The sequence below is a fragment of the Epinephelus lanceolatus genome, chromosome 6 (genome assembly GCF_041903045.1).
Source record: "Epinephelus lanceolatus isolate andai-2023 chromosome 6, ASM4190304v1, whole genome shotgun sequence".
In the NCBI taxonomy this organism is placed as follows: Eukaryota; Metazoa; Chordata; class Actinopteri; order Perciformes; family Serranidae; genus Epinephelus; species Epinephelus lanceolatus.
Window position 1 is genome coordinate 48,115,564 of NC_135739.1, and position 25,480 is coordinate 48,141,043.

Sequence of the window (25,480 nt, forward strand, 5' to 3'; positions counted from 1 at the left end):
CTTTCATCCTAAACCCCGCCTCTTTACTTGTACTCGTAATGTTTTCTTGGACTATCTAAGACCGCCTCCTCTTACCAGGGTCATATCAGGACAAGCTGTAATTCCCCTAACTTTCCACCAGTGTTTCTGAGCCCATCCTCATGCTATTTTTAGAAATGATGCCTAGGTACTTCTCCACCACAATACTTTAAAGTGTCTTTAAATTTCAACTTAAAGGTACAGTATAAACACTTCAGTAAACATTACACTACATTCCCCCCTTTGGGGCTAACAAGTCCCACTAAATAGTGAGGGAGGAAAATATATATTCCCCCCTTTGGGACCAGAAGGTCCCGTACTACAATCTACATGAATCAGCAAGCTTAACAGAGGGAAAAATATATATATTCCCTCCTCTGGGACTGCAAAGTCTCACTCTACCCAAGTGATTAGTCAAACATCAAACACACTATATTCTACTGATTACAGCTTGGTATAGGCACAAGGGTAAGGCACTCAATGTGTAATATCACTCTGTTACAGTGTTTAATCTAAAACCTAGAAAGGTGATTGTTAAGTACTGCAACACACAAGATAAGTCACAGTGGGATACATCATCACTCCAGTGTATACATAATTATAGAACGATTACAGTGAGTGGAACACCCTAGTGATCCTGCAACTGTTGATACAGCACAGTCACTGGTCAGTAGAGTCAGTGGAAACATAGGCCGACGTCCCGGCCATACAAAGATGGCGGTAAGCTGCAACTTGATCCTTCAGTAACACGATCTCAAGCTCCAACTCTTGATAGGTTGCCAGCTGCTGTTGCAGGTTTTGGTTGTCTCCTGTCAGGATGCAAACTTGAGCATGCAGGGTGATCTTCTCCTGTTGATCCCGTTCATGCTGCTCCTTCAGGCCCCAGCGATTTTCCACCATCCTGCGCTTATAGGTGTAATGGCGCAGCTTGTGCAGGCTGTGTCGCAGCTCTAGAGAGAAGCTGCACACCAGGCGACGGTAGAATGTTGCAGGAACATCATAGAGTTGGGTGCGCAGGTCATCCACGAGCTGCTTGTATCTCTCAGTGGTGGGCATCTTGTTTTGCAGCTCGCGGAGATGCCCTTCCACCGCCTCAGGCCACATGTTATATTGGCGTTGCAACAGGACTCTGGTGGCTCGGGACAATGTTTTTTGTGGCACAGGTGTGCACATGATGGCTGGGGGTTTTGGTTCTTGTGGCACGGGTATGCGTCTACCTGCCGGAGGGGGCTGCAAGGGGATTGATCGTGGAGGGCTAGTGGGAGAATAAGACATGTGTACAGGCATGGGCCCTCCTTCGTCAATCTCTGAGTCCTCCGTTGAAGAAGACATTGCCTCAGGGGCAGGTTTGGGCCGTGGTACCCATTGCCTGCTCTCTGGCACCTCGTATTGCATGGGCTGCATTACTCTGGTGGTTGGCCGGGACCCGAGTGCAGTTGACACCATGCATTGGGATGTGGACGGCATCATACCGTCAGGGCGCATCTCCCATGGGTTCATCATGTGGCTTGGGCCTGGCTGGGCCACGTCGTACACGTTGGTGACACTGGGGGGTTGGTTGAAGATTGTCTGGTCTACCAGTCCTCCTATCACGGTCCTTCCATATTCCGTCGTGGTCATCCCCTGGCCTGGGATCTCAAACTGGGGCTGGTCCTCTGGCATGGCACGTTGTGAGTTGTCAATGGGGCTGAAAGGGTTGATGGGAATCCAGTGCGGGATGTTCGTCAATGGCGGCTGCATAAGCGGTGGCACGTAGGTTTCTGGCGAGGTCATCGGTGCGTACTGGTACCAATGGGCTTCAATGGGGGCTCCTCCTTGGGGCACATATGGGAATGGGGGTCAGTTGGTCAGCCTGGGAGATGGGTTGGGGTGGTCTGGGCGCTCCGGCATGGCTGGGCGCTCTTGGTCGGCCAACCCTGGAGTCTGCTGCTTTGGATACGGGGATCTCCAACTGCTGGCCATGCTCTGCACCTATCTAGGTGTTGTAAGGGACATTGTTTAATTCAATTCACTTCCCTCTTAGTTAAATTCACTTCCCTCTTTTCCTCCTTTTCCTTCTAATTGCCCCGTGGTATAAATAACCTATATATGTTAATCAGTCGATTGTTAGTATGGGTTTGGTAACAGCAAGGTTTTACCTGAATCTACTGCCAATTATTTGGTTATTTCTTACCCTGAATCAGCTCTCCCTCTATACGACCTCGTATTCCCCTTCCAGGTTCCCCTTCATTGGCTCATATAAGTTTATATTGTCAGCCATATTCTCACATACGTATTGTCAATCATGGTCTCATATAAATCATTGTTCAATCTTTTGGGTGCATAGGGTCTTACCCACGGTTCATCTAGTTCCCACAATTCGCCTTTCTCAGGGAGCTTTTCCTGCTGTTGTATCAGCATAACAAATTGTCCTGTGGCTGCTCTCATGGCCCTTCTTACTAGTATCTGTATTAGGGGAATGACGCAACAGATTATCAAGAGAATAGTCAATAGAACAAGTCCAAATATTACTCCTATAGTCCGTAAGATTTTTCCAACAGAGAACTTTTCTAACCAGTCAAGAATTGATGAGGTTTTAGTGTTCCAATTGGAGTGTTTGTACTTGTTGGTCTCTTAGTCTATGTATGTTTTCTAAAGCTTGAGTCAAGTTGCCATCTTCACCTGTATTCATGGGGATAGGACACCTTGGTCTGGGGCTAACGTTGTTTCGATGACAAGTCTGTTCTGCACAGTCATTAGGGATGTAGCATGCAACTGTTCACTCACACCTTCCAGTGCTGCTATAGACCAATTTACGAACCTCTGTTGATTGTACCACAAATAGTTCACCCAGCGGCTATTACGCGCTATGTATTGGGCATTCATTATGGTCCCTACAAATGGCATAGCACCTAATCCTCTACCTTTGCTAAGGTCATAAGTCCAAATCCATGTGGCATGAGTGAGATTGCACCCCATGACGTATGAGGTCTTAGCTGTGCCGCTTACCACCTGGTGACATTGAATCTTAGCTTTCTCTACGGTTTGACACACTTTTGCAATCCAAGTCTGATTAGTTTGCTTATGGGAGGCACTTTCCTACCGGCACTGGATCAATTGTTCCACCTCGAGCATGTTGTTGCTGCTAGTGGAGTTCTCTAACCAATGTTTGATGTGCCCTCGGGCTACACAAAAGGGAAATACAATGTCTTGAGCCAAATGCACTACTGGTGGTACTTGAAATTCCTTTTTAATTTGCTCAGGAGCCCCTTTAAGGCTTATTGGGCAGATTTCACTATTATTGGCGTAATTGGTTTTCCCTGCCGCCATCCACATAGTACACTGTGCAAAACAGGTGTCTCGCCGTTCACATTCCTCTATACCTGGGAGGGGCCTAACTCTGGGTAGGCCTAATTTTCTGTGGCATGCTATGCACGAGCTGTTGGTTACTTGTTTGGTGGAGTACTCTAACCACTGGTATAACATATTAGATCTCCACGTGGTATTTCTAATTAGTTTGGTGTCTCAGTCTGGCACGTTTCTGGTTCTTCTGCGGAGTTCTGGTTTTAGTTTGAGCCATTGCTGAGCCAGTTCTATGGGTACTGTGTGCCCAGTGTCTACGTTGGCACAACTTTCATGATCACACCAGACTCTTGCTGTCACCATCCCCTCTGCACTACATTGTGGTCCTATAGACCAGCCATTCAACCTAATATTTCCTGGATCTTCCACTAACACATCATCATAAGCATGCGACTTATAGTAGGTCAACTGCACTATTTCTCCGCTAGTCATCTGTCCTTGTTTTACAGCCATGGATCCTAGTGCGAGTAAACAATGGTCAATCTGCCCCTGATCCTGACTGCTCTGTTCGGCTCCCTCACTTGGCTTCACCCCTATCATGATAAACAGTAATGTTAGTAGCACTGCCACTATTATCCCTGCCTGAATTCCTCTTCCTATACTAGTCTGGCCTCCTACATCTGAATTTCTCTGGCTATATGGCCTGCTGGTCTGCTGTTCCCTGTTCTTAGCCTGCATGTCCTGTGTCTGCACCCCTTGTGTCTGTGTCTCTTGTGTCTGTGTCTGCACTCTCTTGGCTCTCTGTTGTACCTGTTTCTGTGCTGCGGCCTTTTTTTTCTTCTTCTGCAGCTTCCTCAATTTCCTCTGCTCTTGCTGTCCCTGCGCCCTCATCATCATCCCTGTGGCTGTCAGGTGTCGACTCATGAGACTCATCACTAGCCACTGTGGAGGAGGTGCTCCCCTCCGTGGTACTCTCTGGTGACACCCTCCCTGGCAGCAACCCACTGCTGTCACTCTGCGCCCCGCTCCAACCCCGCCTGGCTGCCAAGCTTAAGAATTGCCTTGTCCCTTGCTCCTGCGGGGAGGCATCGCCTGAAGGTCCTCTGGGATCTCGACTCATCTGTCCTCTGTGGCCCCTTTCACTTGCTGGAAGATGGCCCTATGGATACGAGTTAGACTTCATAAATAGTCAAACATTTCATTTTGCAGTTGCTCCAATGGGGGCCCTTCGTAGGGACCCCTCAAATATGGTATTGGCATGGGTCGACCCGTAAGCATTTCATGCAGTGTTAGATGCGTGATTCTGCTGGCTTGTGAGTGCACTGACATTAGTGCAAGCGGTAAAGCATCCACCCAGTTAAGCTTGTCCCCGCTATCTGCTACTATTTTTGCTATTTTTGTTTTCAGAATCCCATTTGCTCTTTCTACTGCCCCCTGTGATTGAGGGTGGTAGACACAGCCAAACTTTTGTTTGATGCCTAGTTGCTTCAATGTTTCTTCTATTACATTAGATACAAAGTGTTTTCCGTTATCTGATGATATGGTGTCCAGCATCCCAAATCTCGGGAAGACTTCTCAGCAGAGGGATTTTGCAACTGTTCTGTGATCTGATTGGGCTGTGGCTGTTGCTTCTACCCATCGGCTGTATCTGCATATGACTACCAAGACGTATCTCATTCCTCTTACTCTGGATTGTGCTCCCATATCTATATAGTCGAACATGAGGTATCTAAAAGGACCGTCTGGAGGTGGTATATGCGCCAGTGGGCCTGTAAAAACTTTCCTGATGTTGTATCTCGCACAGGTTTTGCATTCGCTTAGTACTCTACTACCGTGGCTGCCATGAATGGTGACCACCATGTTGCTTGCAATTTCCGTAGGATCTCCCCCCTTGCGCAATGGTCATTACCATGCGCCCAAATTATAGCACGTCGTAGCAACAGGGTCGGTAGTACAAAATTGCCATGACTATCTTGCCAGAGACCATTTGTTGGCCCCTGTGCTTGTGTTCTGATGGCGCCACGCTTGATCCACAGTCGTTTTTCAGCCTCACTTACTGAGTTTTGCGCGGCCTCAGTTTTTTTATCTACACACGTATCTACCTCTTACGCTCCCCGTCTTCGTCGAGTCGTAAGTCTATTATGTCCTCAGTCTTTTATCTACACACGTCTATTTATAACAACTTCTATCTTCTCCTATAATATTTACAATTTTTACACTTTGATCGATCTTTATCGCAGTCCTTTTGAGGCTCCTAGCGATTTATTTTCTTTACCTATTGCAGTCCTCTCAAGGCTCCTAGCAACTTATCTCTTTTATCTCTTACCACAGTCCTCTCAAGGCTCCTAGCGATTTATTTTCTTATCTACCGCAGTCCTCTCAAGGCTCCTAGCAGTTTATTTTCTTATCTACCGCAGTCCTCTCAAGGCTCCTAGCGATATCGCAGTCCCCTCACGGCTCCTAGCGATGTTTATCTCTTTATTTCTTCTTTATTGCAGTCCTTTGGAGGCTCCTAGCAATTTATTTCTATCATCGCAGTCCTATCGGCTCCTAGCGACTTTTATGTCTTATCTCTTCATTTCTTATTTTATCTCTTTATCGTGATTTCTCTTCTGCTGTACTGTCTCTTACACACACACATTCTCTCTTTTTCTTCCACACACACACACACACACACCAAGGTCACGCTGTGTTGCACTAGATTCAGTTGTCTCCAGCAATATATCAGCTATAAAACAATGTTGTGTTATTAGTTAGTAATTATTACATCACATTTTAGGTTCTTTAGGAGAAGAATTTGTCAAATACCTCCGACCTGGGCGGCTCCCAACACTGCACCTCAGACGCACCCGGTTTAGGCAGAAAAAAGGCTCTGCTTACCTTATCTGGTGGCCACCTGTACATCTGATGTGCAGCCCAGTGCCCCCGGTCTTAGGATCCGACCTTCTCGCCCTCCTATGCTGAGCTCGCCAAAATGTCGAAACAAAAACTAAAGGTCTGGAGCTGGGCCAGAAAGCTCGTCACCTCGTTCCCATCTTCTCGAACAGACTTTCTTTGTTTTCCATTAGATATCAAAAACTCATATACTCAGAGGTAAAAAAAATCACTGGAGACACGTAGAATCAGATGCAACTGAGTTTAATGTGCTCGCAGGCAACAAACACATCACAGCTCAATGAGTCAAGCTCCGGAGCAGGACTGAAATTTCTTTGTTTGCGCACTCGTTTTTATTGTGAAGATTTTCTGCTGAGTCGTCTCTTTCTTAATCCTTCCCACTTGTCTCTGATCGTAACAATGTCATTTCTGCTGATTTTCCACGTTTTTCCTTTCATCCTACCACCATAACGGTGTCATATTTCTGCTGAGTCTTCACTTTTTCTCCTTTCATCCTAAACCCCGCCTCTTTACTTGTACTCGTAATGTTTTCCTGGACAATCTAAGACCGCCTCCTCTTACCAGGGTCATATCAGGACAAGCTGTAATTCCCCTAACTTTCCACCAGTGTTTCTGAGCCCATCCTCATGCTATTTTTTAGAAATGATGCCTAGGTACTTCTCCACTACAATACTTAAATGCTCAGTGAGTGTGTGTCATAAGAATACAGAAAATAATAAACCAGTGTGTGACTTCGCAGTGCACAGAGTACATTGCTTCAACACGTGTCTTTAAAGTTCAACTTAAAGGTACAGTATAAACACTTAAGTAAACATTACACTACATTCCCTATTGGCAAAAGTTGGAAAACTTACTAAAACTGAGCTTCTATAAGGCAATGAATATTGCAGAGGGCGTGGCTCATCACATAAAGGTGAATAACATCTCAAGGGTTTTGCCGATCATCACGCAAGGCCTAACCTGTTTTTGTTCCAATGCTCCGTGCAAAGTAGAAATACAGCATGAATGGAAACAAGAGATAAAGATGAAGATATAAATAAGACACTAAAATAGACAATGAAATAAATAAAATAAAATATTAAAGTAGACATTAAAATAAAATAAAATAAAATATTAAAGTAGACAATAAAATAAAATAAATAATAAAATAGTAAAGTAGACAATCTGAAATATATACAATATACAATGAAATGTTTGTAGCGTTATAGATGAAATAAGAATGAGTAATTATATTGTGTGTTTTGTTTTATAAATAGCCAAATGAGTCCGATCATCAGAGGGAGGAGTTGTACAGTTTAATGGACACAGCTAAGAATGACTTCCTGTGGCGCTCAGTGGTGCATTTAGGAGCAATCAGTCTCTGGCTGAAGGTGCTCCTCTGTTCGACCAGAGCGTTGTGGAGAGGGTGAGAGCCATGCTGAAGTATCGCCCGCACCTTCGACAGCATCCTCCTGTCTGACACTGCTGTCAAAGGGTCCAGCTCCACCCCCACAACGTCACTGGCCTTTCTGATCAGCTTGTTGAGTCTGTAGGCATCGGCTACTCTCAGTCTGCTGCCCCAGCACACCACAACAAACAGAATAGCACTGCCACCACAGACTCATAAAACATCCTCAGCATAGTCCGGCAGATGTTAAAGGAGCGGAGCCTCCTCAGAAAATAGAGGCGGCTCTGTCCCTTCTTGTACAGGACTTCAGTGTTCTTAGTCCAGTCCAGTTTATTGTCAATGAACACACCCAGATACTTGTAGTGTTCTACGATGTCCACGTTATGCCCCAGAATGGAAACTGGGGTCACTGGTGTCCTCGTTCTCCTCAGATCCACCACCAGCTCTTTTGTCTTTGTTGTGTTGAGCTGCAGGTGGTTCAGCTCACACCATGAGACAAAGTTATTCACCACAGCCCTGTATTCAGCCTCCTCGCCCTTGCTGATACATCCAACTATAGCAGAGTCATCAGAAAACTTCTGAAGATGACAAGACTCTGTCTGGTAGCTGAAGTCCGTGGTGTAAAGGGTGAAGAGGAAAGGAGAGAGGACAGTACCTTGTGGGGCCCCGGTATTGCTGACCACTGTGTCTGACACACAGTGCCGCAAGCGCACGTACTGTGGTCGGCCAGTGAGGTAATCCACAATCCAGGACACAAGGGGGGGATTCACCAGCATCGCCGTCAGCTTGTCATATCAATTTTTACTAAACTTGGTAGTTATGTAGAACAGAACACCTCAAGGTGACTGGAGAAATTTAACTCTAATTGGCAACTGGGTTGCACTATAACAACAGAAAAATGCTTAAAAATGGCTAAAATGCGTCCGATCGCTGTGGCTCCCCCTGTGGCCGAATGTTTTGGTTTTTTTTTCCTAATTTCTGGTATGACAAAGTCATGGTATGGTATGCTGTACTCAATGGGTATGGACTAGTAGTTATAATTCACTAACATATGTAAAACTTGCCACGGTATGAACAGTGGTTACATAAGCCACAACTCAGCCCTAAGTAAGAGTGACTGTCTGCTATTGACCAGTCAACAGACTGCTGTGTTTCTAGCTCCACCTTTTAGTACCAGATCTGTGTCCGAGGTACCCCAACAGAGGGGTGACCAAAAATGGGGACAGTAAGTAACAGTTCCATTGGTACCATCCACAGCTTTTCACAGTGAAAACGGAAAAAATTAGTACTGAACTGACCTGTACCGTACCGTGCCTACCGTACCTACTGCTTGGTAGCAACGGGGCTAAAGAGGTGGATGTAGCAGACACCACATACAGTGTTCAATTTCAATTTGTTCAATTTGTGAATTTTGAATATTTCAGACAGTTCTGGTAAATCATCTGCTGATAAAGGCAGGAATAGTTCTTTAACTATACACTGTATATTGATTCATTCTGTTATTTAGTTTACGCTGTCATACCTGCAGAGAGGCATGCTACACTACTCATGACAGCAAAAAAGTATAAGACCAAACTATTTTGCCATCTTTACAGCTTGAAGGAAAAGCATGATAGCATCAGCATTTGTTGCCAGTGCTGGGTAGTTTAGTCATCACAGGTAGGGATGTTCCTAATGTAACGAGTGTGTCCATGGGACACGAAGGAGGATGACTCGATGAACAGTTTCCTGCATTTATTCGCTCCTGCAGAAGAAATAAAAACATCATTTGCCTTCTGGTCTTTTCTCCTGCACCTCTGCACTCCCAGCAAAGCCAAACAGCACTGTGAGAGCAGAAGGGAGGGGCTACGGAAGCCCAGGCGGTACGGAAAAGGCATAGTGCAGGAAAGTCATTTCCACAGGAAAAATTAATAAAATCATCCATCCATCCATCCATCCATCCATCCATTTTTGTAACCGCTTATCCTCTTGAGGGTCACGGGGGGGCTGGAGCCTATCCCAGCTGACACTGGGCGATACACCCTGGACTGGTCGCCAGACTATCGCAGGGCTGACACATAGAGACAGACAACGATTCACGCTTGCATTCACACCTACAGGGACAATTCAGAATCACCAATTAACCTATCCCCAACCTGCATGTCTTTGGACTATGGAAGGAAGCCGGAGTACCCAGAGAAAACCCACACTGACACAGAGAGAACATGCAAACTCCGCAAAGAAGAGCTCCCTCCTGGAATTGAACCAGGAACCCTCTTGCTGTGAGGCGACAGTGCTAACCAAATAATAATAAATAAAAATAACAAATTCAGATAAAATTCACAAATACTCAAAATCATCATAAAATGATGAATAAAATTCACAAATACAAAGTGGAAATAATAATTAATGAAGCGCTTTTTTTTTTTTTACTTTGTTACACCCACCCCCATTGAATTTTATCAACTATGAGCACCAACTACACAGTAAACACCATAGAAAACACAAGTTCACAAATTACCAGGGCCATCAACAAGAAAACCAACACCAAATGTATCCCATAAGAATGGAGTGGCATGAGAGCAATGCTTTTTCCTCAGTCCAGCAACGGGTAACAGGATGCCTTGTACACTCCACAAGACCCCAAAATATAGTGTAGTGTAGTGCAGGCTTATGACACTGCATAAAATGAAAACAGTGGAGCATTACATCAACACAAAAACTTTTAGACCCAAAAGGGGCATAGGCTATCTGATTAAGGTTTTAGTCAGCAAAATCCTGGAACACAGATTTGCAAACAGCCTTAACACTGAACTTGTCCTGAACAACATCCTGCCTGGATATGGTGTGAATGATGAGCCTTTTCACAGTTTTGACTAGATGACCAAATCTAGACCTGACTTGTGTCTGTGCATTAGAATGGTCACAGTGTATGGTTGAGGTCTGGTCAACAGTGTGCAGAACGTCTGATGCATTGTCTGTCTGTGTTATGGTACTGAGAGCAAGTGCCGGCTGTCTCACACTTGCTGGGACGTACACAGCAGTCACTCTCTCTCAGACAAGGTCTCTCCATCCTCTCTGACGTCAACAGTCCTTGAGGCTGAGAATTCTGTAGCAGGCACAGATGAGGCCGGGTCACACATTTTAACTGTGTCTTCCACAGGGAGGAAATTGGCCAGCATCAGTAGGTTTCTTCTCCTGTCCAGTGATTGTGTCGCAGATCCTGCATGTGTGCGTCTCTGGGATCACATCCACCACAGTGAAGATGGTTGATTCCCACCGGTCGGTGAGCTTCTTTTTACCCCTCTCCTTCCTGATGGCCAAGAGCACACTATCACCGATGTCAGTGTTGGATCCCTTCACTTTCCTGTTGTACAGCTGAGCATGTCTCCTATGCTCTTTTGCAGCATGGACCTGAGCAATCACCATTGCTTCCTTCAGGTCATTGGTAAGACATGTCACATACATGTCATAGCTCATCACAGCAGAGTCATTAAGGACAGTACGAAAGAGGACGTCAACAGGTAGGCAGGGGACCTGGCCAAACATGAGGAAAAAGGGGGATAACCCATTGCCTCATAGGCTGCACAGTTATACATAAAGGTCAGTGTCTGCAAACACTGCGGTCAGTCAGCCTTCTCTCCAGGGGACAACACACGGATCATACCACCCAAGGTTCTATTGAATCACTCCACACTCCCATTTCCCATTGGATGGTAGGGAGTTGTGTATGATTTTCTGACACCTGAGACCCTGAGGAGCTCACCTATCGGCTGACTCTCAAAGTTAGTGCCTTGGTTGCTGTGAATCCTTTCAGGAAAGCCAAAGAGACAGAAATACTCAACATAGTACAAAACACGACAGAGAATTCTGTCCTCCAATTGCTTGTCATGGAAGTCCTTTTCGGTGTAGGCAGGTAAGGTGTCCTGTCCAGGTGGAACCAACTGAGGCAGATAATGCAACACTTCAATAGCACGGGCCCTCGGTCTAGCATCCCACTTAATGTGCGACTGTAGTACAACAGACATATCCTCCACTACAACAGACTAACTGTGCATTTGTAGTGGACTGCATGTCTACTGGGCACTGACACTCACGGGAGAGGGTTTCTTGTGACCACTGGATGACCGGAAGGCATTCTGGACAGAGGAATTTGACACATCTTTGACCTTGGTGAGAAGACCTGCATAGGGTTCAGGGAGCAGCCTGTGGCCAACACTCTCCTTGGCAAATGGCACACGGCTTAGGGCATCAGCCACAATGTCTTGCTGACCAGGGACATACTTAATATCGAAGTTGCAACTCGCCAACTGGGCTACCCAGAGTTGCTCACAACAGTCTAGCTTTGGCTTTGTCAGGATATGAGTCAACGGGTTGTTATCGGTCCAGACTGTGAATTTGTGGCCTTTCAACCAGTGATTGAACTTGTCGCAAACTGCCCATTTCAATGTCAGAAATTCTAGCCCGTGTGCTGGGTAGTTCTTTTGGGACTGAGACAATGACTTGCTGGTGAAAGCAATCTGTCTGGCTTGTGTTTCACCCTCCTGAACCTGAGACAGAAAGCACCTATGCCATCCAGGGATGCATCAGTTGACAGCATGAAGGGATGGGTGAAATCTGGATGAGCCAGGATGACACTGTGAATCAGTGAGGACTTCAGGAGTTCAAAAGCCTGTCCCTGCTCCACTGTCCAGTTAGCAGCACACAATTTCCTGCCTGACAGTTTGGTGTTATGGTGATTGCCTTTCCTTTTCTTACCCTTCAGTAGATCAAAGAGCGGTTTGGCGATGGCGGTCGCACTTGCCTGGGCACAAAGTGCTGATAGTAATTTACCATCACTAAAAAGGACCTTATCCGCTTCTGTGATTGGGTCACGCCATCAGGCTCCATGAGGTCAGTGGTCGTCATGTTTGTGATGTTATCAACCAGAGGCCCTGTGGCAGACGGTTGTACTCATACAAGCCCATGGGAGTGGTGAAGGCTGAGTATTTGCTGTTGTCCTCGTGGAGCGGCATATTATAGAACCCAGAGGTCAAATCCATCGTGCTGAACGGACAGTTTCCCCCCTTAGTGCCGCCAAACAATGTGGAGAAATTGTGAGTTTATAATGGGTGTTTTTGGAAAGAACACGATACTCTGACGCAAATGTCGCCTACACATATTTTCAAACACATCACCGTTGGGCCTGTTCCTATATCTATCCACGAAGCTCGTCATCCACATATCTTCTGTGCTAAGATCGTGTGCAGATGCTCTCTGCCTCAAAACACTGAGGGGTAAACTCATCTTCACTATATTATTCCCTGTCAGCACAAACACAACCTTCCTAGAGCACTCCTTCAAATGCAAGTTCGTTAACCTATACACTGCCTCCTCCTATGCAAATACACACTACCCAACTTCTTCAACGCGTCTTTAGCTGAGACATTTCCTTGGTTTTTGGCTTCTTTTTGGGCATTACTCAATAACAGGCCAATTTCTCTCTCTGCTTTTGTAATATACGATATTATATACACAACAACTGCATACGCATCAGTTACAAAGCTCACATCAATATTAGCGTTCCAACACTTCAACAACTGCTTGCTATACTGATTGACCCAAACTTCATTTACTCCTCTCTCATAAACTACCTTGGTCTTTTTTTGCATTCTCCTATATGCCATTTCAAAAATCTCCTGATTAATGCCCACACTCATAAATAACTCCTCTACACTACCAAACGACTCACTTTCCACTGCTTTCTTAACGGATTCCAATATAGACCTCGCAATCTCTACTCTCATCTTGTTACTCCTGTCAAAACACCTACAGACTGGTTTGTCTTCTGACTGAGGATCCTCCCCTGTCTTCTTTGCCTCCTTCTTGTCACATGTGCATTTTTTTTCTTCTATTTTACAAATAAATGTACGCTCAGACACAGGTTTTGGGAAATTGAAACGACATAGTCTTCTTTTTTCTGCATGACTTTGAATGTCGTTTGGAATGTGTTTGCACTGATGACACAATGTCCAATAATGCGTCATCATCTGAGGGTAACTCACACGATACGTAGTTATCGATAAACTCTACAACCTCCTCGTCTGTATTCTTATCAATTTGGGGAGCACCCTCAATCCAAAACAGACAGTGAACATAAGGAAAACTGCACTGCTGAAACTCAACCCTATAAAAGTAATCTATGATTTTGCCAATTGGTTGAGAAGGAGACATGAGAACCTCTTTCAGAAAACAATGCCATCTGTAATCAAACATCCTCGCTGCTGTAACCGGGTTACCACGCAACAACTGACACCTGTCTGCCCACTCCAAATCCTCTACCGTCTGTGTTCTGCCTTCCTGCTTCAGGATGCTGGTCAGGAGATTCTGCCAGCGCAGATCTGCAGACGAAAACGAGCAAAACCACGTCGGAATCCCTAACTGACGCACACACACCAAGACGTCCTTCTGCACGGACATCCAAAACGCAGGAGTCCCACGAAGAGGCTTTAAAAACCTAAATCCATCATCAAACTGCAACAACTGCTTCAGATACTCCTCATCCTTCAGCATACTCTGACTAATCCTTTGAGACCTCTGACCTCCCTTACCTTTACGCAACGCTACAGCAACACTCGACATCACCTGATCAACCTCTGACATGTACTGAGCAAAAAATATGTACTCTACATCACGTGCAAAACGACCATCGCAGTGCACAATCCTATTGTTGAAATAACGCGACAGACTCAACTGATAACGCCGACTGTCATGGAAGGTCTTCTGACCCACAGGAAACAACACGGGGAAACACTTTGCTTCATTACTCTGGTCAGAAAGCATCCTAACTGGACTATTTCCCTCTGCAGGCGCTATATTCACGATATCATCAAAATACTGATCTAATGCTTCCTGACCAATATCAACAGGCATAAGACAAGTGTCCTGAAACATGCAGTGCTGCTGTCTGTCATGTAACATTTCATCTTGTACTATGTCTGCTGATTCTGCTAAATCATCAACCTCAGCCTTTTCTACAACCTGACCAACAACCTCACTTCCTGTACCAGCTTCCTCACTTCCTCTACCAGCTTCATCCTCACTAGCTGATCCAGCCTCTTCCCTGTCCCCATCTTCCTGTCTACAAAACTCATTAATCCACTCCTCATTAAACTCTGTCTCTTTAATGAATATTGGTCCTCTTTAAATACTCCAGCGCCTGTCTTACATGCAATGGATCCACAAACTGGTACTCGTAATGTCCCTTATATGTCAACTTGCGCTTTAACTTCACCTGCACCAAAGACCCTTCCATACTCGAACGCGGCAACACATTACTAGTTTGCGTAATGTTGGCGGGAACACAGGTCACTGGACCATGTACTCCATTTTGCCCCCCTTTAGGCAATGCCAACATTTTCATAAAAGGAATATGCAAGGTTATCAAATGCTGCTCTATACTACTCAGACATCCCAGTTCTGGTGGAACAGGATCAACATCCAAGTTATTACTCCAACATTTAGCTGGCATCTCACCTGCACTAATCTTACGATGACACATATGACAAATCCACAGCTGACCTCTAGACAACACCAACTGACAAGGCACAACACACTGATCGTTACATCTATGCAAATACTTCTCACTAATGCACTGTTCTGCAATACCCCCTGTAGCTAAACTTGTACCATACACTTCCCTTACACAGCTCTGCACCTGATTTCTAAACAACAACCTATGACAACACACAAAATGTGGACCATCTCTGACCTTTTCCAAAAACTGCTCCATAACAAAACCAAAGTCAACTGACTTCTCCATCCTCTGCTTCCTACTCAACCTGACGCTATCCATAACCCTCTCTCTGTGCTCAACCCTTTCTCTATATTTACTAACACTCATCATTTTAACTCTCTGTCTGTGCTGGGTGTCTTGTCTATATTTACTAACACTCATCATTTTAACTCTCTGTCTGTGCTGGGTGTCCTCTCCATATTTAGTAACACTCAGCGCTTTAACTTTCTCCCTGTGCTCGATGCTTTCTCTATACTTTGCTATACTCTTAGCTTTACTAATCGCTTTAACCCTCTGCCTGTGCTGGATGTTCTCTGTATATTTACTAACAAATCTGCAGTCCAGGCTTATACACACAAACAGTGTTCTCAAAATGCTGTCCCATGACATTCTCTACATAAATACACTCTGCTGACAAACACGTAGTGTTACAGTTGTACTTCAACCAACGCCCATCATAAAAAGTACACACACAAACTCCTAACCAATCTGCTGTGACCTGGATTTCTACCTCTGTAGCCCAACTGTTCACATTTCTCATCTTGGACTGCTGAAGATACTCTGAAACAGATGAATACTCACTTCTCAGAAGACTTGCATACTTATCTGCATTCCTTTCTAACTCCTTACATACAGCTAGCCTAATCTTGCGATGGTGCTTCTGTGTGCCACTCACAGCCTGAGAGATGGCTCTGAAGAAGCAGTTACCATCAGCCACAATCCTTTCATTTAAACACGGGACCCCTAACAGCCCCACCTCTGTGGATACCGAACCACTGACCTTCCCAAAGTCTATGTTCAACTTGCTACACAAAGCTTTACAGACATCTACACTAAGAGGTTGGAAGAGCAGCTCCTCATTTGCCACAGCACAAACAAATTCTACATCTGCATTAACCTCACAAACATCAAATGTCTTTAATTTCTTCAACACACTAGTGCGAGAAGAAATTTTACGCTTTCTACCATCACTAACTGTTGACTCTGCCGCTGAACCACTGCTCGCCTGACTGGCTAAAGTCACAACAGAAATGCCAGACAGTGCTGGACTTACAGTTACACCAACACCACACTCAGACACACAATTTCCTGAGGAAATGTGTTTTACCCTGGCCTCAGAAACATCACTAGACTCTGCCACTGGAGCAGTACTCATCTCAGTAATACAGCTCTCCACAGAAACACAAGACAGCATTGGGCTTGCACCCTCACTGACACTAACGCCACACAGCTCAAAGAGCTTCTGCCTAGAACTGAGACTGTCTGCCAAACAACAGATGAATCCATAGAGATCATCCAGACAATCAAACTGCAACACCACACTTTTACCATCACTATGCACTAACCCAATGTCACAACGCGAGTGACTGTCTACCACAGCAAACCGTCCATCCTCACAAATGATGACAGAACTACTCCCACACAGTGTCATAATACATGTACTATACTGACTGAAGATCCTCTCCAGTCCATTTCTCAGACTGATGAACACACCACTTTCGATGTGTTCACCCTCAGTCATGCCTACTTCACCCAACACTATGTCACCGTGGCTAAAGCTAAACAACTGCTCCCCTACCTCAAACTGCTTTGGCAAATTTCCAACAGACAGCAGATTTGATTTGTGGCTTAAAATGTTCAGGTCACGCAAACTAGTGTACAACTCATCACCTACAACCAACACACTATCAACATCAGACCTGTCCCACGACAACACACTCAACAATGTGTGTTTGGCTAACCTGGCCAAAGCTATAGCCATACACTGCCGCCCTCGATACACAAACCGCTCATCTCCCAGGTGAAACGTTCCCCTCACAACCTTCCCCAGCCTGAACCCTCTGCTACCCTCTGCTGCCACAACATGACTGTCTGACTCTGACACAACTGCACTAACATCAGGAACACTAACAAAATAAACAAAAACATCCTTATCTGTACCGATCCTCTGTGACATCCGGGTTCCCTCCTGGACGGCGGACTTCATCAGCACGGCAAGGCACGCTGCAGCAACCTCCTCCACCACCTCCACGTACGGCTGGGCTGTGACCTGCACCTGGCACAAAAACAAAATATGAGGTTTTACTAAATAATACAACGCAAGACGACATGTTACTGCTTCCTAAAATCATCAATTAGTGACATTATATTTAAAATGAAACACACCTCCTGGACTGCTGGGCCGGGCTTGGAGGCAGACTCGGTCACAGGGGCAGGCACAGGTGTTGCCGGAACCTATCAAGACAGAATAAAAATCAAAAACCATTAAAATGCAGCACTCACTTTGTCGCAGCATATGTTTTAGAAATATAAAAAAAATCCACATCAACATCCTACCAAAAAAGAACAAACAAAAAAAAATAAATAAACACCAACCTGCCGCTTTTGTCCTCTGCGCGTTGTGGCAACACCTCTCGGCTGATGCTTCACACGGAAGGTCTGTAGGAAGGAAAACAAACCTCTTTAAAAACTGTCCTCCTGTTTTGATCTCTACAGTATTGACGCAATGTGTAAACAGCTTACCTGCCCAGCTGGCGGATCAGCAGGGCAGCCAGAGCCAGAAGAAGGGGAAACCTTCTCCATGGCGTCCAACATGCCACTGCTGAACCACACAGGGTTGGACGGGATGACAGACTGTCCCACTGGAGATGTTCCAGCCTTACAAAACAAAAACAACAGAGTTGATTCGATTTCATTTTTGGAACAAAAAACTTTGCGCAGCTTTAAGCCACAAATTGTCTTGAAGCAACACATTACCTTGCCCTGCTGTCCACCCTGCCGTCCAACCACCGCCCACTCGCTGGGGTCACTGTGACGTGGCACGGGAACGTGCCCCGACACGACCAGATTGGGGGACACCCGGCCACCCAGGCGATCTCTGGGGAGACACCGGGGCGCGGGCGGAGGGGGTGCCAGCTGGAAGTAGGCCACGTTCCACAGCAGCTGCACCAGGATGGGCATGCCATCGGAGTTGCTGAGGTGCACCTGAAAGACAGTTTAACACAACCAACATGTTACTCCAAAAACATGAAACTCCACCACGTCTTATATCACACCAACAAAGTATCCTGTACTTACGCCATCATGGCACCACAGCTCCAACCGATGGACTGGGAAGTGTGCCGTCACAGACACGTAGGGGAGACCTGACACATGACAGAAACATAATCAATCATTCTAATATTTACACTTGTATAAATTCTGTTGAATTACACATTACATCAATTATAACTGATGACCACAAATGTAACGTACCCATGCGTGCTGCGACACGGTGGTATTCCTGACGCAGCTGCTCTTGGAAGCTAAGGTCCATGGTTAGACGGGGAGGGAAGTCCAACACAAAGACCTAGAAACAACCATTTCTTCATTAATTCCCTTAAACAAGCACATAACACAACAGTCTGTTCACAACTACCAAATAAATACTGATAACAGTGACTGCAATAACAAAAAAAATGAAAAACAAATAAATAAATACATAAAACACACCTTGGGCCAGCGGCTGCAGACGGTGGTCAGGAGCGCACCAAAGTCCAATGCCACCTCACTGATGGTCCTGCTGGCAGTGAGGTTGTTGTTCGGGGCGAGCACACACACAGCATCCGGGGTCCACGGAACAGCAGCACGCAGCACCTCCGTCCTCAGCTCCCTGGCGTCTGCACCTGGAACAGACAGAAAACCAAAAGACAGACAGCCCTCCGGGATGGCCACGAACCCGTCCACGATGGCGCGCAGGTGGGAGTTTCCAACGACAAACACGTGCTGCGACAACAGAGACATTGCTTTAGAACACAGACACCAGGCGTGACACCATGCAACCATCACTGTCTTTATGAATAAGACAGAAATCATACCTGCTTCTCCGGATGCTGACCTGGAGTGACCAACTTGAAGCTGTGCTGGGTCAGCTCCGAAGTTGGCCATCTCCACACACGATGGTGGTAACCAGTACCGCGCCCTGTTCAGGCAAATCAAAATTCAACAATGTCAACACATGTTTTACACATCTTTAAATTACATATTATTTGTACCATTGAAACATGTAAAAAAACCTATGTGATACATACGAGCACGAAACTCGGGGACAGGTGGCAGGGGGGTCCAAGTCTGCGCCGTCGCCATTCTCCTCTTCATGGCCTGGGCATGCCGGTGGGACTTGGCACGGGGCATCTAAAAACATACACAAACAACTAAAACAAATTAATTCAACATTCACAAAGAAATCATACAAATCACTCTGACTGTATGCTAATCACACTAAAAAGCCACACTACTCTGGCCTCAGCCTTCAAATACATACATATCTCAACTTACCTTGGAAGCAGTAGACAGACACCTACTAAAATAATCAAGAGTGTGTGTGTGTGTGTGTGTGTGTGTGTGTGTGTGTGTGTGAATATGTGTGTGTATATACGGAATCAGAAATGTGTTGATCAGTTGGTTATGTGTGTTCACAATTGGATGAATGTATCTTTGTGTGTAGTGTACAAGTTCTGGATCAGAGAATCACAGATGTAGTGCAGATCGCAGGTCAATCGCAGTTGTCAAAGCAGGAGGGTAGCAGATCACACTGTCAAGTGAGAGGGCTATCTGTAGATGAAAGAAAATGCATTGCTTTATTTAACAATAAGTGTGATGTAGAAAATCAGTACAATTAAATGCCTGCTAGAGACAATGATGTAATAACATACCTATAAGATTTAAATCAACAGCATTTCTCTGTACATATCCTGGATAAACTGCTGCTGTATAATTTTTTATATATTTTTTTTAAGTGTCTAACATGGTAAAATGGCCGACACAGTCATCCATTTTAAGAGATCTTACATTTAAACAATATGCTCATCTAACACAACAGCATCCATATTAAAACATGTTCTCACTCAAAGTAAAATGGCTGACACTACATTACAAATCTCTAAGCTACAGACACACAGCTACACAGAGCTTTCATTTTAACAGTATATGCTCAACTAACACAACTGCATCCATATTAAATGTAATTCAATACATTACACAAATCAATCTGCATTAGCATAAACAAATCAAAATCCATATTAAAAATCCATCTCACATCCACTGCACTGTCTTTAAAATTTCACGGTATTTCTTTAAATCAAGCATCTGTGCCTTAGCAATCGAGTTTACCACAGTAAAGTTACCTACAGTTAGCAGTCATCACCTAAGCACATAAGGCAGCATGTTGTCACCACAAAACACACCGCTAACAGACATTAGCATCAGCATAAATTATGCTACTTCATCAAAATCCACCAACAAATGTTAAACATCCATCCAACATGCATTGCACTGCATTTTACATTTCACAGTATTTCTTTAAATCAACCACTTGTTCATTAGGCGTCGAGTTTAACAAAAGTTAGCTGTAGTTACCCAAAAAGTTAATTCACTCAAGGCTAACATCAAACAAAGCTAACAGCTCAAGGACAATAGCATACACAAAACCAAAGCCATCAATAAATGTTTCAAAGCCATCGCCCACACAGTCACTCATTTTAAGAGATCTTCTATTTAAACAATATGCTCATCTAACATAACAGCATCCATATTATGTTCTTACTGAAAGTAAAATGGCTGACACTACATTACAAATCTCTAAGCTACAGCCACACAGACCTTTAACTTAAACAGTATGCTCAACTAACACAAAAGCATCCATATTAAATGCAATTCAATACATTACACAAATCAATCTGCATTAGCATAAACAAATCAAAATCCATATTAAAAATCCATCTCACATCCACTGCACTGCCTTTAAAATTTCACAGTATTTCTTTCAATCGAGCACCTGTGCCTTAGCAATCGAGTTTACCACAGTAAAGTTACCTACAGTTAGCAGTCATCATCTAAGCTAGCACATAAGGCAGCATGCTGTCAAAACACACCGCTAACAGACATTCGCATCAACATAAATTATGCTACTTCATCAAAATCCACCAACAAATGTTAAACATGCATCCAACATGCATTGCACTGCGTTTTACATTTCACAGTATTTCTTTCAATCAACCACTTGTGCATTAGGCATTTAATTTAACAAAAGTTAGCTGTAGTTACCCAAAAAGTTAATTCACTCAGGGCTAACATCAAACAAAGCTAACAGCTCAGCACAATTAAATACATTACACAAATCAATTTGCATTAGCATAAACAAATCAAAATCCATATTAAAAATCCATCTTACATCCACTGCACTGCCTTTAAAATTTCACAGTATTTCTTTCAATCAAGCATCTGTGCCTTAGCAATCAAGTTTACCACAGTAAAGTTACCTACAGTTAACAGTCATCACCTAAGCTAGCACATAAGGCAGCATGTTGTCACCACAAAACACACCGCTAACAGACATTAGCATCAGCATAAATTATGCTACTTCATCAAAATCCACCAACAAATGTTAAACATCCATCCAACATGCATTGCACTGCATTTTACATTTCACAGTATTTCTTTCAATCAACCACTTGTGCATTAGGCATTAAATTTAACAAAAGTTAGCTGTAGTTACCCAAACAGTTAATTCACTTAAGGCTAACATCAAACAAAGCTAACAGCTCAGCTCAATTAAATACATTACACAAATCAATCTGCATTAGCCAAAATAAATCAAAGTCCTTATTAAAAATCCATCTCACATCCACTGCACTGCCTTTAAAATTTCACAGTATTTCTTTAAATCAAACATCAGTGCCTTAGCAATCGAGTTTACCACAGAAAAGTTACCTACAGTTAACAGTCATCACCTAAGCTAGCACATAAGGCAGCATGCTGTCAAAACACACCGCTAACAGACGTTAGCATCAGCATAAATTATGCCACTTCATCAAAATCCACCAACAAATGTTAAACATCCATCCAACATGCATTGCACTGCGTTTTACATTTCACAGTATTTCTTTAAATTAACCACTTGTTCATTAGGCATCGAGTTTAACAAAAGTTAGCTGTAACGTTAGTTACCCAAAAAGTTATTTCACTCAAGCCTAACATCAAACAAAGCTAACAGCTCAGCTCAATTCAATACATTACACAAATCAATCTGCATTAGCAAAAACAAATCAAAATCCATATTAAAAATCCATCTCACATCCACTGCACTGCCTTTAAAATTTCACAGTATTTCTTTAAATCAAGCATCTGTGCCTTAGCAATCGAGTTTACCACAGTAAAGTTACCTACAGTTAGCAGTCATCACCTAAGCTAGCAAAGGCAGCATGTTGTAAAAACACACCGCTAACAGACATTAGCATCAGCATAAATTATGCTACTTCATCAAAATCCACCAACAAATGTTAAAAATCCATCCAACATGCACTGCACAGTATTTCTTTAAATCAAGCATCTGGTCCTTAGCAATCGAGTTTACCACAGTAAAGTTACCTACAGTTAGCAGTCATCACCTAAGCTAGCAAAGGCAGCATGTTGTAAAAACACACCGCTAACAGACATTAGCATCAGCATAAATTATGCTACTTCATCAAAATCCACCAACAAATGCTAAAAATCCATCCAACATGCATTGCACTACCTTTAAAATTCCACAGTATTTCTTTAAATCACGACAGCCGTCGAGTTAATCAAACAAAAGTTAGCTTCGTTTGATGTTAGCCTTGAGTGAATTAGCTTTTTAGATAATTGTAGCTAACAGCTAACGGACATCAGCATAAGCACAGCCAAAACCATCAATTAATGTTTCAAATCCATCACTCCCATCCACTGCACTGCCTTCAACACTCACTAATATCCGTCCACACCGAGCAGCTGGGTCTTAGGAGTCAGTAAAGTTAGCTACAGTTAACATTAGCAGCACAAAGTCATCACGCAACAAGCTTACAATAAGCTAGCATAAAGCTAACATGATTAACACAGCCACTTACCTCGAAGTCGGTGTGAAAACGCTGACCAACGCCCTGCAGCATGGGGCTTTTATGAGCTCGGATGATGACGCGCAATCATGTGATCGTGAGGTCCAATCAGCTTCTACTGCACGTAGACACTTGATCCATGTGGAGTCAGAGTCATCGTAGCAGGAACCCCTGTTTCTTTTGCGGGGCTTCCCTCAGAAAAAAACAGTGAGATGACGTAGTGGCAGTTCAGGAGTGGAGAGAGCTCTAAAAATCGTCTACAACTTTTGTCTTTACCTGACTCCCCGGCCATGATTTTCACTGTACATACACAATTTATATCGCAAAACGTAGGAAAATTTGTCCTGGTCACAGACATGTTGACATGGAATCTCTCACACGTACACATCTTTGCTGAGTGGCTCCAAAGCTAAGGGAACGCCAACTTTTTTCTCATTCACTCCCATGTAAACTCAGAGGAGAAATTTCTGGAAAACAGATGAGGTGCAACACATTTGTAAATCGCTCCTGTGACCACATTTTTGACTCCACAAATATGAAATATGGCACGTGCATTCATGACAAGTGGATGTCTGTCAAATCAATTTTTGTGGGGATTGGAGCAACGGTTTGGAAAGGAGAAGAAGTTGTTTGAGACACTTCAAACCCATGTTAAACAGCCTTTGCTGATCATGAGCTGTCTGTGTGCCCCTCAGGAGCAGGCAGGTCGTTAATCGCCATGACAACGGCTGCAGGCATAGACACGCACACACGGCTCTATCTGTCTGTGTGTCTCACAATCTTTAAAGGACAGATTACAGCAGCAGAATCTTCATTTGAAACAGCAAATACACATTATTAACCCCTACAGTGCCAAAATGGGCTCTCTAGCGCCACCTAGGTGCACTAAACTGGCCACTGCAGCCTGTAGGTGTGTTGTTTTTGTCATCTCATCCTCAAAATTAAGAAACAGGAATCTGATGGGAGAAAATTCACTCATCTAATTTGCATATTGTGATATCACTTCTACATACCTATAGCTACAGAAAGCATTCAAACATCAAAACATTCACCTCTGTGAGAATTTTCTGATGTTTGTGGCAATATCTGTGATATTTCTAAATAATTCGCTGGAGGCCAAAACGGGCGCGAGGCGAGGTCCCGCCAAACGCTGCTTAATTAGGGACCTCGGCTGAAGGGCGAGGACCCTATTGTTTTTGTAGCGTTTATTAGGGACTGAGCCTAGAGGCAGAGGACTCCTCACAGAGGAGTCTCCTCACAGAGGAGTCCTCGCCAAAGACGAGGACCCTATTGTTTTTGGTGCGTTTATTATTCTTTCTTTCTCCCGCCGCCTCTTTGAACTGGAATTTGACCCCCTAAACATGCTCAAAAACTCACCAAAATTGGCACGCATATCAGAACCAGTGAAAAATTTTAGAAAATCATGAAATTAACCCTTAAAGTGCCAAAATGGGCTCTCTAGCGCCACCTAAGCACACTAAAATGGCCACTGTGGCCTGTAGGAATGTCGTAGAGACATCAAACCAAAACTGACACGTTCGTCTCATCAAGCCCTACAATTCTCACACCCCTGACCTAAATCCAACAGGAAGTGAGCTATTTGCCCTTTCAAAGTAAGATTTTGCCTTAAAACTGCCTTTCCTAAAAAATCTTCTTCTCATACACCATTTATCCTATAGGCTTCAAACTTGCACGGATGACAGATCAACTCCTTCTAATCAGATCGTATTTATAACTTTGTCATTACTCGCTTAGTTTGGATTTTATGGCCTCCTAAAGGTGAGATGTCAGAAAAACGTCCTGACGATCTTTGAAAGCTGTCCCATAGTAAATGAATGGCAGCAGGGGGGAGAAAGAGACCAATCTTTGGGCTTTTTCTAGCCTTTACAGCGTCTCCATACTTTGTGCTACAGACTCCATTCCAACTCTCAAATATTGCCACAGGTCTCATCTATTCAGACCTGTTTTCATCTTTTTCATATCTTTTACCGTTTTTAATCTGTGCCTCTCAAAGTACCATGAGCAAAAGTGGAGAAATTGTCAGTTTATAATGGGTGTGTATTGCACGGAATGCTGCGCGCTAGAGTGGAGAGGCTCTAAAAATCGTCTAAAACTTTTGTCTTTAACTCACTGTCATGGCCACAATTTTCACTGTACATACACAATTTATACCACAAAACGTAGGAAAATTTGTCCTGGTCACAGATATGTTGACATGGAATCTCTCACATGTACACATTTTTGCTGAGTGGC

At 44.1% G+C, this 25,480-nt stretch overlaps 2 protein-coding genes across 17 annotated transcripts in view; one reads left to right on the forward strand and one right to left on the reverse strand.

Moving 5' to 3' along the window:
• The window catches only part of ptprfa (protein tyrosine phosphatase receptor type Fa), an 888,655-nt gene that overhangs the window by 550,636 nt on the left and 312,539 nt on the right, over positions 1–25,480 (forward strand). The gene's annotated exons all lie outside the window — the stretch shown is intronic.
• LOC144463724 (uncharacterized) lies at positions 13,636–23,306 on the reverse strand. Its single transcript, XM_078169110.1, has 9 exons — positions 19,406–23,306; positions 19,193–19,296; positions 18,765–19,100; positions 18,591–18,684; positions 18,414–18,481; positions 17,859–18,320; positions 17,712–17,774; positions 17,502–17,570; positions 13,636–17,391 (listed from the first exon to the last, which is right to left on the reverse strand). Exons 1-9 carry the CDS (start codon positions 19,506–19,508, stop codon positions 15,661–15,663), a joined length of 3,030 nt encoding a protein of 1,009 aa, XP_078025236.1. The 5' UTR covers positions 19,509–23,306; the 3' UTR covers positions 13,636–15,660.